This window comes from Hyperoodon ampullatus (genome assembly GCF_949752795.1).
Source record: "Hyperoodon ampullatus genome assembly, chromosome: 2".
Lineage (NCBI taxonomy): Eukaryota > Metazoa > Chordata > Mammalia > Artiodactyla > Ziphiidae > Hyperoodon > Hyperoodon ampullatus.
In genome coordinates, this window is record NC_136915.1 from 120840684 (window position 1) to 120857257 (window position 16574).

General features: G+C 37.8%; 1 protein-coding gene across 2 annotated transcripts in view; it reads right to left on the minus strand.

Moving 5' to 3' along the window:
• Positions 1-7157: 7157 nt before the first annotated feature.
• Positions 7158-16574, minus strand: part of RGS5 (regulator of G protein signaling 5) — a gene marked incomplete at both ends in the record, with an annotated part of 46978 nt that continues 37561 nt past the window's right edge. Inside the window, 2 exons of one of the 2 annotated variants that reach the window (XM_079697884.1) lie at positions 7158-7319; positions 11508-11674. In XM_079697884.1, the coding sequence (XP_079554010.1) occupies positions 7158-7319; positions 11508-11674 (329 nt within the window). Of the gene's footprint in view, positions 7320-11489; positions 11675-16574 lie in introns of both variants that reach the window. The other variant, XM_079697883.1, reaches the window with a different exon arrangement.

Below are 16574 nucleotides of genomic sequence, written 5' to 3' on the forward strand. Positions count from 1 at the left end.
ACTTCAGGAACTAGGAGTCAGCTCTTGTCCAGTGTGAGCCAGTTAAGGCTGGTTGGGGCCACCGATCCTAAAACTGGGCCTGCACAGTTGTCTAAGGAATGGCATTTTGACATCAGCGGTCTAGAAAACTCCAGCCTCAAATCATGCTAAGTGCCTCCATCTTGAACATGCAGACACATGTAAACAAGATGAACCTGTGCAGAACACCGATTACCTCACCTTTTCTCTACATCCAGCCGACTTTCCCCATGTCTAAGACCACCCTACTTATCCCATAAATATCCCAACCCCCTCACTTTCAGGGAGGTAGATCTGAGACATGTTCTCCCATTTCATCGCTTGGCTGCTTTGAGAATAAACTGTTTCTCTGCCACAAACCTTGGCATGTCAGCATTTGGCTTGCTAAGTGCTAGGCGAACAGACCTGATTCTGTAACAACCCCTGTTCTTGTTGTCAGTAGAAATGTTAGTGAAACTCAAGTAGACATATTATGGCTTTCACTGATAAATTAAAAAGTAGTCAAAATAAATATTCAGTTAAAAGAAATACAGGAATATCCATCTCCATTCATCCTTATTCATTAATGACCCTGGGCTCCAGGTCCTATTTAAATATCTGTGATGTTCCATAAGGATTCTACTCAGAAGCCAAGAGGCTTTGGGCTTTTACTGGCACGATCTGAGACAAAGCATCTATTTCTCACAGGTCACAGACAGGTCCTTCTAGCGGCAGACAAGGCACCACTTATTCAAAACATAACTAAGACTTTCAAAGTCACCTGTGGGAGAGCATACCCACCCCTGCCTGTCTGTCACACACTCTGCATTCCCCCAAGGTGGGAGTACTTTGGAAATGTGACATTAACTAAGAGACCCGGCGGCCTGGCCATGAGGCCTGGCTCCCAAGGATTGAGTGAAGACTGCCTCCTCATAAGCTTGGCTTTCTGGTACAATTTCCATCCACATTTCAAACTGTTTTTAATGAGCTTAAACATTGAGAAGGTAGAAATAGACTAAAAAGTGGAAAAGCATGGAATTTGGACCAGGAATTTGCTAGATGAAACTGATTTAAATGTAGAATGCACTGAGGCACTGGGAAGCCATCTGAAGAGTTAAGGTATTTGGAAAGTGGTTTGTGAACAAAATAATTTTCAAGATACAGCTGATTTAGAAAATGTAAAATTAGCAAAAGACACTTTGTAGATTGGAGAGCTTGGAGAACATGGCTTACATCACTAACAGATGATAGAATGGACTCCCACTAGGGCAGGGGTGGATTTGGCCTGTTTTACTCAAATTAGAACCAGTAATCTTAATGTTTGAGGGATCGCGTGTGGTTCCTTTGGTGGAGTGGATCAACAGCAGTCTGAGAGGCAATCTGACCTGTAAGCTTTATTCTGCCACTGATTCACATAATGACCTCGAGGCATCACTTCTCTCTGGGGGAGACAAAAGTGTTAGTGATCTTTGATCTAATAATGCTTCTTGGAGGAAACTGTCAGAAAATCATCTAAGATAATTCAAATAAAGAGGAGAATAGAATAGATGGTACTGAAATGATCCATGGTGATTGCATCTACATTAAATATACCTAGGCTTCATGGGAACTGTGAATGAGAACTTAGAAACTGTCACAGGCCAAGCCGACATTCTCTAATCTCTCAATTCCTCTCTCCCATTCTCCCTTCACATGGGTTCTCATCATTGTTTCTCTCTGTAAACTGATTCTATTTATGCCTCTTTCTGTATACAAACTTCCCCTTTCATCCAATCCCAACCCCACTAGTTGTATAATCTGAGTCCATTACCTAAACTATCTGAGAACCAAATCTAAGGTCACAGAATTGAGTTGCTTGCAGTGGCACATGGATTTCAGATCTTTCACCAGTGCAGGAAGAGAAAGGAATAACGATAATCACTGAATATTGCAGGATCTAAATGATATAATGTGCTCAGTCAATGCTAATAGTGAATACCTGCATCAATAAGTTGTTGCCATCTGAATCCAAGGGAAAGTAGTGAACAGAGTGTATGAATATTGGGCACTTTGTATCTCCCTTTCTGAGTTTAGCTTGTCAGGCTGTATTACAGTTGATGTTTATTAGGAGAGGGATCCTCCCAATTGATCAAGGGCTCACCTGGTATAAGGAGCAAATTGAACAACAAGCCTACCTTAAGATAGAGTTTCATATCAAGAATGTTCAGGAGTCAAGAAGGACTCATATGATGTTATTATATAGATATATATTTAATATAATATATGTGATTGTGATTACAGATACATATTTGGTGCTTTATCAAGAAGTATGAGTTACATAGTATACAACGTATTGGTTACAAAATTAGAAGATAAACACATTTTTTCTAAATGAAAAACTTATGGGATAAATGCTGAAAAATGGATTTCCAAACCTCTCATTTCTACACTTTTCTCTGGGCTGGTCTCCTGAAGATGAGTTGCAAGTTGCAGCATTCTTAAAAAATTTAGTCCCCCCAAATTCTAATAACATATGACATGAAAAGAACTTTTGACAAAAATTATCCAGATTACTTCTCTCCATTGGAAAATTTTTCAGCATTTTCCATTGTTTTGTCTATGCCTTAGTTTATACATTTTCCTAGATAGTGAATTAAATGCTTTTAATTGTATTCATTATTAGATAACAGTGGTTAGACTCAACTATTTAAAATGTATCCTCACACAGGGGGAGAAAAGAAATGGAGATATAGGTGTGAGACAGAAAGGAAAATTGTCTCAGGTGAAAAAACAAGAGGCTTATCAAACTGGATATAAATGTTGGTTTTGTAACTTCTCTACTAGAAATGATTATTATTCAACTGTGAGGTGAGGATAATATTCCAAAGTTCGGGTTGCCTGTCTTTTTCCCTTTACTCTCTGCCATGAGTTTCCATTCAAAGCTACAAATGTCTCTGTGGGAAGTCTTGATCTTTTCAGTTCCAGTATGCTGGGGAGAGCCTTTCTTTGGATATCTATTGCTCTGGTCAGCCATATAACCTATTTGAATGAAAATATGTTTAGCACAATAAGTAGTTGCTAAATTGCTAAAGAGCCTTATCCAAGGCAAGAACTGAACACACTCTGATAGAACGGAGAGCCTGGAAAACCCATACACTGAGATGTATCAAGACATCATGTCCAGAACCTACAGAGTTGCCTGGCCCTTGGGTTTGGACATTTGGATGTTAGAAACTGGGTTCTCCATGCTCTGCTCTCTGGCACATGCAAGCCCACTGGGGAAAGAAAATCCTCCATGTTTCTTCTTTTATCTAATCAAGAATCCCTAGGATATTAAAATAGATTTTCACATCAATCTGCATTGTTAGTCAAGAAGAGCCTTCCTGCAAATCTTGGTGGTGACAGCAGAAACTATTTGATTTTCAATCAAGTGGAGCTGCTCTTAAATGGCTCCTAGTGAATGGACTCACTTTGTAGGTCTGGGCACTTACTTCTTTACCACTTCCCATCTTTCCTTTCTCCCCTTTCTTTTCTCATGACCCTATTTCTCTCAAACTTGCTAAATTACCAGGAAACAAGGAAAATGGCCTGCTAGAGGGAATGATTTCAGGGACAAAAATGATTCCTCTGAAATCTGATAGCCTTTGAAATGATTCTCAAATTATCAAATTTGTGATGGGACGGATAGCTTGACAAAGCCCTGGCAGGGAATGTTTATTAGTTTACCAATTGATTTACTAATGGTTAAGTTTTTATTGAAACTTCTGGATATCTATTATTCTTTGGGAAATAATAACAAGTCCACCCTGTTGAAAGGGAGTGTATACAGAGAGCACATCAACCAAGCATAATCCATGGCTTTGTAGAGGATAAAAGTAAAAACAATTTCTTTAACAATTTCTTCTCTTTATGCACTAAAACCTGAAATCTGCTTAAAGCATAATTTATACCATAGAGAATTAGAGTACATAGGTGGTATGGGGAGTGGGGCACAAAATGTTTTCATAAATTTGATTCTATTGATTTGAAAGCAAAGTTACTGAAACACCTCAGTTCTGCATTTCAGAAGGTGTCTATCTGAGAGAAAGAAAATGTGTATGTGTGTGCATGTGTGCGTGTGTGTGTGTAAGGAGTTGTTCACATGAACAAGCATTGCTTTAGCAGATGAACATGGAACACAGCCTCCTAATTTACTCTGAGAGTTGATAGTCTGTCTCTTTCTTCTGGTCAAGTTTAGATCCTAATCAGACACCAACCACAAACTATATCAAACCCAGGCAGAAAAACAGGTTATGGTGGTTACCTGACCTACCTACCTAATCTTAGGTTTCTCTCAAAGATGAGAAGCATATACTCCTATTCCCATTGACCACCTCTCTACATCCCAGATTCACTTATGACTGTTACAGTTTCACAAGGGAGGAAAATGCCAGCACCACAGGGCTCACTCCTGCATTGAGTTTCATACTTTCCCAGGCAATTTACTCAAGGGAGAGTGGGGAGGAAGTGGAGGAGGCAAAGGCAGTGATAAGCAGATGTTACACATTTTTTTTCCTGGAAAGATCATCCCAGTTTTACTAATTTCCCAAAATTTAAAAGAATGTTTATTTAGTTTGTGTTACTATGGCAACTTCTAGTAGCTCAGTTTATTTTCTAAGTTTTAAAACACCAAAGATTTCAAAGAATTTTCTAGGGCAATTTTTATACATTTGCTTTTTCATTTTGGGCTGCGATATTTGTATTCTTTTTAATTTTATTATTTAGAAGTGTGTGTGTGTGTGTACTGCTTTAAATTTAAAATCATATTTACATATATATTACATGTCACCGGTTGACTGCAAGGCATTCATGCTTCTTGTAGCCTTTACAGCATTGCCCTCCTGGTGCTTTTCCTCCCCTCTGCCTCCTGGGTTCAGCTTATGAAAAGGTGAAGGTCCTTCTTATCCTCCACTGACAAGTCTACCCACTTACATAGGATGTGCAGTCAATTTGTGAATACAGTCAGTCCGAGTCTTTGTCACATTAACCATCTTGGTGAACTCTGTAATCTCTAGTTAATTCTCTGGGTATTTTCAAGCATTTTGTTTTTCAAATAATATGAATAAAATATTTGAAATATTAATGACATCAAAATTTTTCTTAAAAATGTTTTGGCATTCAAGAAAAAAAAAAACTCACCTAGATTCTTCAGTTCTTAAAATTTCTAGCTGCATTAGTAAGTAAAGGATTGGTGATTTTATACTGATTTGGAGCAGCATAGACAGTTGCTGAGGATGGTTGTGCTGGGAATTCTTGTTGTGAGTTGCTTGTCACTCCTACATGAATAGACATGGTGAGAACTTCTTTTTCATGCTCACAATGTTGGTCTGGCCTAGCTGTCATCTGCTTGATGACGGAGTTTCTTTGAAGTGAGCAATACTGACAAATATGAATGAAATCATACCAGACTAGCAAGAGTTGGCAGTAGACCCAGTCACTCCGACCCATTTTCAGAGTTTGAAATGGCAAGTATTCAGGAAGGGCACATTAGCCTTTGAAATACAAAAAAAAAAAAAAAAAAAAAAAAAAAAAAAGGAAAACCCAACAAATACAGTCAGTGTTTACTCAAAGAATACAGTCATATAGTTGCTTCACTTTCAATATTCTTAGGAATTAAGTGAATAAATGGGCTACAAACATGTGAAACTAGGAGTGTGTGAAAGAAAAAAAGAAACAAAGGGAGTAAATACAAGACTAAACAATGTAGTCTTCTACTTAAACATTTCAGATTTTTATTAATCCTTTAAAAATTACTTGTTTAGTTAACCCAGTGTCCTCACCTTGGTTATACTCATACATGGTTTGACTCTCTTTATTACTAGATTATGTAAATCATTGTTTAATCAAATCTACTAAAGATAAGAAAAAAAATTCTAGCAAGACTTATAATAATGAAATACAGAATTAAAAGTTTAAACCTACTAAAAATACCATGTGTGTAAGGCATGTTAGGGGTATAAATGTGCATTTTGACTATAAATACAATTCATTAATGCAGGGAGCAAAATAGGGAGGGAAGTGAGGGGTTGCTAAAAGATCAGATTATTTTGCAAAATGCAGGGTACTTTAAAATTTTGTCTCACTTAGAACGTCTCTGTACTTAGTCAAATTAAGTTTTCCAAAGATAATTTGGTGTTTTAAAGATAATCATCATTTACTAAACAAACTGATGGCATCATAGGACAACTAACCATTTTAGGCTTGGCAAGATTTTCCCATCTTAGTGTACAGCCCTCGTGATATTGAGGTGGGAGACCACTGCAATGAGTAACACCTGTTTTATATGATTGGAATCAGAAATTTTGGAATTTTATACTCACACGAATTTTAAATAATTTGAAAATTGAAACTTTGTGCCTATATACTAGAGGCATAGATACATGTATAAAGTAGTCCCTTGTCAATCTCAGGTCATTGATTTAATACAGAATTTGGTAACTTTATGCACGGGAAAGTAAGAGGGAAATATAGGGAAAGAAGCTATATGGATGGTGTTCAGATCGATTTTATATAAACACAGCATATTTATGTATCTATATCTCTTGTTTATAATCTCTAGCTAACACAAAGATGCTCTCAGAAGAAGGTCAATATTTTTTAACAATGTATTTGCTTAAAAAATCCAATAGTGGCTCTGCCTCATAAAATTCTTAGCAACTTTTACTAACCAAGTTCAGAAATAATGAGAGGGGTGACCCCCTCATGGATCAGAATTTTTTTAAAAATGAGATCAATTAGTCCCAGTTAAAACTGGTCTTTCCACATCCACATTCTTTTTCATACCAATTTAGGTGGAGATCCATTATCTAAACCAAATGGACCTACATTCAATGATATCATAGTCTTATATTTCTTTTGATAGATATTTTTTCTGTCGTTCTGATTGAGTTTCACAACAACATACAACAGTAGAGCTTAATTAAGAATGGGGGAAGGAAGAGGAAATTGGAAAAGGAAGGCATTTGGGCAATAGATAAACATCCAAAACAATGTGGGCAAAGGAGGAAGCAACAGTCCCTGGGGTTTTCCATTTGAGAGTCTTTGAGCAAGCTGCTATAGGAAAATATGTGGGTTGCTGGAAAGTGCAGGGTTATTGTGGAGGAAATAACTGTCGGGATGATTCTCACAGACCAACTACATTCCTACTTGATGAACTCTTGATAAAACCCAGAGCGCACAAAGCGAGGCAGTGAATCCTTTTCCATCAGGGCATGGATTCTTTTCTGGGCCACATCAAAGCTGCTTGGAGAAGGTTCTGCCAGGTTCTTCACTGTGATGTCCTTCGTGAAATGATCAATATTCACCTGTGAGACAGGAAACAGGGTCACTGAGTCAACCAGGTTGTGAGATTTGAGGAGGGGTTGGGAGAGAAGTGGAATTTCTCACCAGTATAACACATGAGGGGAAGAGTCATAGAAAGTGAGAAATATCATTTCTATTTTATATGCAGTGGGGTAAGGCAACTTCAACAAATGCTTCAACAAATGCATGACTCAGATTAAGATCAACCAGTGTTAGACACCCACTGTTAGAAATAAGCAGCCAACACATGCAGATCTCACATAATCCTCACAATAACCCTAAGAATGAGTCTTTCCTTTTGTAGGAGAAAGATAGATGATATAGATAGATAGATAGATAGATAGATTGACAGATAGAGACTTCTTCAAGATCACAGAACTAATAAATGTATTTGAATGCAGAGACTCTGAATTTGAATTCAAGTATCCTGATGCCTAATCCCACAATCCTCCTACCACAGCGTTTGGTTTCACACCTAGTGGGGAGAATGAAGAGAGAGAAAGAACTTCTGACCAGGGATCCAAGACCTTTTGCATGGTTCTTGAAGAATAAAGAAATTTGGTCTTTTCCTGAAACTAAGTGGGAAACAATGGTTCTAGTACAACAATGATAACAATAGCAGCTAATACTTACTGAGTGCGGAGAACTTAACTTTTACAGGCACTGTGCTATGAACTCATTGAATCTTACAACTCTAGGTGGCAATACTGACACCTACATTTTACACCTGAGGAACAGAAATGTTAAGTGACTTGCCCAAGATCATAAGTGGTAGAGAGAAGACTCAAAAGCCCAGCAATGTTGCTTTTACCCAGTAGACTGCAGTGTTGGAAGGCATTATGGCGTATTTGTCCTGAATGCAGGGCTACTACATCGAGCTACTCCCAGGGATACCATTCCTGTTAGGGTCCGTGTAAATGGTCCCCTGGAGTTGTACAGTGTACAGCCTGCCTGGGCTTGTCTGAGTATGATTTGAGAGAAATCACTGTACATCACGTATGTTTAATGACTCTTAAGGTGTTTGCATGTAAAAGAGAAAGAAACAAATCAACCAATAATTCTGAATTGGAACATGAGAAAATGTTTTAGGTCTCTCCTGGGCTGCTAGAAGTTCTTGTTAGTGAGAAAAGCTATTTGGGCTCAGAGAATTATGAAGCAGCTTTAGGTCAGAGTCAGGGACAAAGACATGATTGGGGAGTACCAGGCCAGAACACACAGGAGTGACTGTGACTGAAGGTCCAGGATGAAGTGAGTTGAGGCTATGACATGTTTCCCACAGGTGAGAGGGGCCTGTGTGCTTTATGCAGGAATGGCAGAAGACTACACAGGCAGCACTGGAAACAGCCTCAGAGGTGAGGTAGTCTGACTCCTGCCTTCACGGGTGAAGACTCCGAGACCCAGAGAGGTCGTTACAGGCCCACAAACAGCTAGTGAGGGACAGAGGTGAGGCTATCATGTATATTTCTCTATTCTCAGTCTGTTATTCTTCCTGCCACATGAAAGCGATGTTTCTTCCTTCTTTTAAATATATACTGAGCTAGGTGGGCAGTCTTACTCAAATAGTTGCATTTCTAAAAATTATAAAATTATCTCCTAATCCTATTTTTTAAAGAAGTGATGTATTTAAAACTTTCTAACACATTGTATGCACCAGCAAAAACAGCTATTTATCTTATTATTTTTATGTGCATGGGCTCCTCTAATGAATCATTTTGATATATACTCATCTGTTTACTAGAAAGCAAAGAAAATATTTTTCATTAATTTAAAATATGGACAGTTGACAATTTGCAATATATGAGTTTTCTACTTATTGAACTACGCAGGGTCACTTCTCTTTTTTTAATCTTAGTTCCAATTTTTTTTACAACTGTATCTCTCCTTCAGTTCCTTATCTTAAAGAACTGACGTGAGGGCTTCCCTGGTGGCACAGTGATTGAGAGTCCACCTGCCGATGCAGGGGATGCGGTTTCGTGCCCCGGTCCGGGAGGATCCCACATGCCGCGGAGTGGCTGGGCCCGTGAGTCATGGCTGCTGAGCCTGCGCGTCCAGAGCCTGTGCTCCGCAACGGGAGAGGCCACGACAGTGAGAGGCCCGCGTACCGCAAAAAAAAAAAAAAAAAAAAAAAGAACTGAGGTGAATATTCAGAGAAAGAAAATTTAGATTACTATTTCCCTGGGTAAATTTGTTTTATAGGCCAATCTGCTGATCATCAAAATGAAATAGTAAATTTGGGGGTCAAAATACAAGAGTTGGAGAATTTTAAAAATAACAGCTACAATTTATTAAACATCCTCTAGGTACACATACATATATGTCAGATGATTACAGTTAAGGGAACTGAGAATTAGAGAGCTTTAGTGAGAAACTTGCCCAAAGTTACACATTGAGAAAGGTCTGGGTTGGGACATCTGCACCCATTCATCTCACAAATATTCACTGAATGTTTATTATGTGTCAGGAGCGAGATTCACATTCTCTCTGATGCCCAGCTCAGAGGCTGGAGGCCAAGGCTATTTTAATTTGAGCTCACTGGTCCTCATAATGAGGGCCACCATTTGTGTGTTCTAGTAACTCAGCCAGGGTTTTGTTTATTTTGAAACTTCATTTTTAATGTCTCATATTTTCATGATAACCACCAATGTTCTAGCAAGGAACCTCGAGAACAATGTTTTCCTGGAGCTCACAGCAATAGTCTAGATGGGTCTCCACGATGTGCAGATATTGCAACAAATCCTAGACTTCTGTAAAGAGGAATGATGTTGGTAAGAAGACAGGCTGGAAATGGGAGATCAGTTGAAGTCAGGAAATGGGTGTCAAATTTAATACTAATCTCCTTGGTAACATCAGAAATAGAGATTCCACGTGGATAGAAGAATAATGTCCCAGCACAAAAGGCATCAGAAGTAGGGGAAGGTAACATATATGTATAGAGTGGGAGCCTGAGGAGTAGAATAGGAGATCTGGATAAGATTCCACAGCAAGACTAAGCCCAGTTCCATCTTAGGACTCTCAATTTCTCCACCTTGACCCATGGTGCTCTATACTCTCATGCTCCTGACCTCCACCTCCTGTGTCATGGCGGGAGCTCATCTATTGGTATTAGGTATATAATTTGTCCATCCATTCAAACATATTTATCTTTCAGAAAGGATCAGTGATGAATAATACATTACCAAAGGAATAAATATCAAATGGTGGGACCTCAAGAGTCTAGAGCACCTGTGAGAGAAAAAGGATATTGGGGTTTTCCCCTCTCAAATAATCTTAAGTTAATTACTGCCTACCTAGAGGGTTTGCTCAGATCACCCCTGTGATTGGCCCCAAATCTTGATGAAATGTTTGATGTCCAGATTAGTTTATGGGGTGCAATGTGAAATTAGTGACCTGACCAAAACATGATGAACAGGTCTTGCTGAGGCCATCCTGAATTCCACAGAAAGCTTTTTCAATTCAGTTTCATAAACAACAAAGGGCAGATAAACTAACCCAAATCCTCTTTGAAATCAACACACATCTTGTCTTTAGCAGTCAGTTAATGGTACATTGTCTTCTGACATCTCTAGCACTATTATCTTGTAATCATTTGATTTTTGTAAGTAGAAACCCTATTTCCCCGACTAGAGTGTAAATGGAAAAGGCCTGGGGGAAACAACGGGATGGGGGAGAATAGAAGGGAAAAGAGAGAGTTTTCATAAAAAAAGAAAGGGAAGGGAGGAGACGGGGAAGAGGAAGAGAGAAGAAATTAAGTGGTAGAAACATTCAGTAAGCATTCATTAGTTCAAATGCTGAGATATATATTTTCACGTCCACTCTTTAATTTCATCCTCACAACAATCCTGCAAAAATAGTCTTCATTACCCTCATTTTCCCAAAGAAAGAAACTAAGTTCAGACAGACTCAATAATTTATCTAAGATCATACAACTAGTATCATTCTGACTTGCGATAACATACTACTGAAAAGAGACCCATGATTGCTTAGAAAGTGGTCTAAACAGAGTTCAAGTTCATACCTGCTCGACTGTATTGCTCTGCCTTTCCACTCAGTAGGCACTTACGAAAGGTGGCCCACTCTCAAATAGGAATAGCCTGTAGCTGCAAAGTGTACTGCAGTTGGAAATCCTTCCTGGGAAGTTGTTGAGCTGACCCCCACTGACCACACTCACCCACCTTCCCATCAGGACCAACCTCTTTAGGAGCCTCTGCTTGGATGAATTCTTCATAAATTTTCTTTGCTTTCTCAGCCATCTTGACAGGGGACTTGATCTTCTTGTAATCCTCACAGGCGATCCAGAACTCGAGGTTTTCCTCACTAAATTCAGACTTCAGGAAACTTTTGAAACTGGCAAGTCCGTCTAGCAAGGAAAATGGTTATTCGAGGAAATGTATTCACCCTATCTATCTATCATCTATCTATCTATCTATCTACCTAACACTATATCTCACATTGTAGCCTAGGTTTATTTACTATATATTCCTTCATTTATGCCATAACCTTACAAAAGTTAACTCATTTGCTCCTCATTACAAATCTATTTTACAAATGAAGTCAGAGAGATCAAGTAACTTGCCCTTAGTTAACCAGCTGGTAAGTGGCAGAGCTGGGATTCAAATCCAGACAGTCTATATTTAGGTGATAAAGGTTTACCTGTAAACAACATCCAGGGACACTGTGAACACTAATGCCATTCTGGATACTTATCAATTACCAAAAATAAAAAAATACATTTAAAACTAGATTTGATAGTATAAGTAACATTAATGTTGATTCTCGTGTATGAACTACTTACAGTCTTTTTTTTTTTCTACAGATGATTTTTGAGCAAATATCATGTTCTTGGAATTATGGTAAGTAAAATAGACATAGTTTCAGCCCTAATGAAGTTTATAGATCCTGGGGGAGGTAGAAAAGAAAATGAAGAAACACACACAAATAAATGTACACAACAAAAGAAAACCATACGAAAGATAGTAAGATTAACAAAAGGAGTCCTAACCTCATTTTAGGTTTAGGGAAAGCCTCCATGAGAAAGTGACATTCCATTTGAGACCTGAAGGAGGAGTGGGAAGGGGCCCAATGAAGTCACCACTTACAGAGTAGTTACCATGCCTATCAATTATACATCAGTCTATAAACCTATTAAATTCAGTATAATTATAACTACTGTGATTCTGTTTTCAGTGCACTGTTGCTCATGTAGAATATATTTCAGCTTATAATTTAAATATATATATACATCTATATATGAATATCTATCTATCTATCTATCATCTATCTATCATCTATATATATACATATTAGAGATTCTTGGGCCTAATCCTTTTGTTTTCTTTTTCTTTCCTACCCCTCCAGCTCTAACCTCCAAAGTGGTAGATAAGTAGAAGGCAAGGTCAGGATTTAGGAAGGCACTGGTGAGGAACAAAGGAAAAATCACTCTATATCTTCAATATTTTCTTCCTTTTAAAGTCGTCTCTCTCTCTCTCTCTCTGTATATATATATATATATATATATATATATATATATATATATATATATATATGCTTTTTTTTAAACCCAAATTCTAACAAATGCATATGTACTGAGAGAGAATCCATGTCTATTTACTATGCAGGGAAAGTAGATTTCTAAAGGAAGGAGAGAAAATTCTAGTTTTCCACAGACTGTATCACAATTACAGGCATGCCTGGCATGTCATTTGCCTCTCAGGGCAGAAGGTTGGACTGACTATAACCAGTATATCAGGGTCCACCTTTCTAACTTGTTCCGCATCAGGACACACTTCTGCAATTCATTAGTTTTACTTGCAGACATATTCATGTACTTTTGTACAATTCATTTCCTTTGACCTAATTTCTATCTATTTCCCTTCTCCTTGAGTATTTCTCCCTACTCCTTTTTATGGACTCTAAATTTTCATTCACTAGTCATTGTTTAATACATTGATTTCATATAATATGCACAAAATGCGATGATTAAGCCTGAAATATATGGTTGTCTTTTTTCAATTTTCCTTCTGTGCATTTTTATTGTCTTCATACCCCTCACAGTTCCCTGAAACTGTATTCAGTTCTAAAGAAACAGAATGGCTAAGCTATAATTAATTGGATTAGGGTCACCAGTGATTCTGAATCCAAACAAGACACTTTGCATTTTAATCCCCTCTCCCTGTACTTAACCTAAAAACATTTTTTATTGAACAACACCTAAAAATACATTGGGAAGTGATGGTAGGTATGATAAACAATTTTCTCTAGAAACCCAGCTAGAAGAATTACTTTGAGACCACTTGATAATGTTTACCTGGATAACATCAGATGTATTTTCCCTCTCTCTCTGCCCGTATTTCCCACCATATTTCCGGCACTATTTGTTATCATTTAGTGGCACGGGAGTCAATGGTACATGCTGAAAGAAGAAATACCCCACGAATTCTCTCTCTGTCATTCTTAAAGTTTTCATTGTTTCTTAAACAAAAGGTGTCAGGTAGTCTTTGTTGAAATGAGAAAATTCCCAGGCACTTTCTAGCTACTGGGAAATGACAATAGGAATGAAGTCTTATGAGCACCCACACAATCAGGTCTAAGATTGTAGACAAAGCAATAACTTCACAGAATAAGTCTGGGCCAATTTATTCTCATTAGCCCCATGTCCCCACAACATGGTGATTCAGGCACTCTGAATCGCCCTCTCCACATCTTTGAAAAAGGTAGAGATAAAATTCTAGTCCTCAGAAACATTGTTATTTATGACCTGAGGATACATTCCAGGATTCCACAGCAATGTTAACATTTACCATACATTTACCAAGTCGTCCTATACAGAAAATGCACTTGGAAAATAACTTTCCAGTGTATTGAGTCCATTTCCTGGGTACTGGTTTCATCATTCTCTTGAATCCCATGATGTTATCTCAAGGCTTTTTGTCAATGTACGCACTCTCAATCAAGACTCATAAAGTGGATTTATTATTTATTTATTGGTCTGGGAGACGTTTAAAGCTATTTTTTCTCTCATCTGGATTTTGAGGATTCTCTAGAGGGTCCATTCCTAGGACCCTCTAATGCCACTCCCCAGATGATTTCTCCTCCTTAACCTCTGGTTTTCTACTGGTCCATTCCTCAGAGACCCTGAGGAATTCCCATTACCCCTGAGGAAGTCCTCTTGGGTCAAAGTCAAATCTATTCTAGGCCAAAGTCTCTATTCTGCAAGGAACACACATGTCTTCTTTGCCTGACACTATTCCCCTGCCCACTCCACACCCCAGTAGAGATCTCAGTACACAGCCCTAAAAAATCCCTACATTATTCCTTGCTGAGCCTACACAGAGCCTCAAAATACCATTCCACACACATCTTCGGGCATCCTTTTCCTAAGAAGTAGATGAAACCCACCTGATCTTCTGGTCTGGTGGCAACACTCTGGGTTGTGAGACCCACATTATAATTCCAGAGCTGGCCCTAATGAGTGATGTCACTTTTGACATCCCTGTAAAATAAAATAACAACCCTGCCAAAGAACAAAATGAAACCACCTATAAAACCATTTTAAAAATAAAAAGACTATAAGACAAATCCGAGTCCAACTGGCATAAAGGAAAAAAATAGTGAAAAGTAGATTAGCACAAATCTCTTCTCCTAGAGGAAAAATAGTGAAACGTTACTAATAGTTGATAAATACCATTACATAGTTTATTTTCAAAGCATGGACTCTAGAGTTAAGATTGCCTGGAGGTTGATCCTTACACACCACACTACTACAGTAACTTGGGCAAGTAATCTAACCTCTCCAAGCCTCAGTTGTCACATCTGGCAAGTGGGGTACTAGTGCAAACTACCTGACAGGGTTGTTATAAGGGTTAAATAATTCATGGAAAGCTCTTACATGATGTTGAACATAATGATAGCTCAATAAATGCTGACTTTCATCATTATTACTCATGCCCAATTTAAAAGTAATCTTTATCACCATTCAAAACTCAACTCAAATGTTGCCTCATATACAAGGTAGTCTTTACCCAGTACCTCCAACTTGCTGTTGAGGATTTTATCATCATAAGAGGAGAGATCACTTTCTCATTTTTTGTTGGGATTATTTGCTTCTATGGCTATCTTTCCCAGGAGGCTATTGATGATTTGAGTTCAAGGTTTGAGTTTCATTTATCTTTGCCCTTCTTTTGAAAGCATCCCACCTCCTAGTCTAAATCTGTGGGCCTAACATTTAATAGAGGTTCAAACTGAATAAAATAAGACCCATTGAGACAAAAGTTTCCTCCCAAGTCTCAAAACTGAAGAATACAAACATTAAGGAAAAATAAAATGACTGATTTTGCTATTGCTGTAGTATTTTATTTCATGGGCAAGTTACATAAGCTCTCTATGTCTCAGTTCCCTTTTCTGAAAAAATACGAATTGTTTTTGTACGTAAGTCCTAAAATTATTGAAATCGTTAGATAAGCTAATAAATGCAAAGCGCATAGGACAGTGCCTGGCACATGGTGAATAATAAATATAAGCTATTGCTTTTATTATTATAATTGTTGCTTTAAAGGGAATTGTGGCTACCAGTGAGTAATATGATGATAAATATAATCCAGAAAAGAGAAGGGAGAAAATTGGAAACAAAGGAAGAGAAGCAGAAAGAGAATGCAAAGACGAAAACAAAAAGAGGAGCCAGGAGCCAGGCTATTCCATTCCCCATGCAAGAGTCCAAATCTCAAGAGTGTCTCAAGGAAATGTTCTGACATTTTGGAACTCCTGGGGCAAAAAGATTCACATAAAAACTTTGCTACTACTGGGTTGTGTTTCATTCTTCGTCTGCTTTTAAAGACAGTCATGTGGAAGAGTTTAATGTCACTGTCTTATTTAAACTCCCACGTGCAATCTGTTTTTGTGTTTAAAAAGCGATACACCAGTTATGTGCCCCATGGACCTTCAGAAAGAAAACAGATGGTGCCATATATAAAACTGAAGACAAAAATGTAAGAAATTGATGTTCTTTCAGAACAGAGTCAAATACACTGGGCTATTAAAAATTATTTTTAATAGGTTATTAGGTAATGCCTATTAGGTTTTAATAGGTTTAATAGGTTATTATCTTGTAATAACCTATAACAGAATATAATCTGTAAAAAATGAATTATTCTGTACACAATGCAGTATTGTAAATCAACTATATTTCAATTAAAAAAAAGATTTTTAAAAACTGAGGAAAGAAAGAGGAATCTTGTGGAAGAGAAAAGATTGAGTAGCAGCTT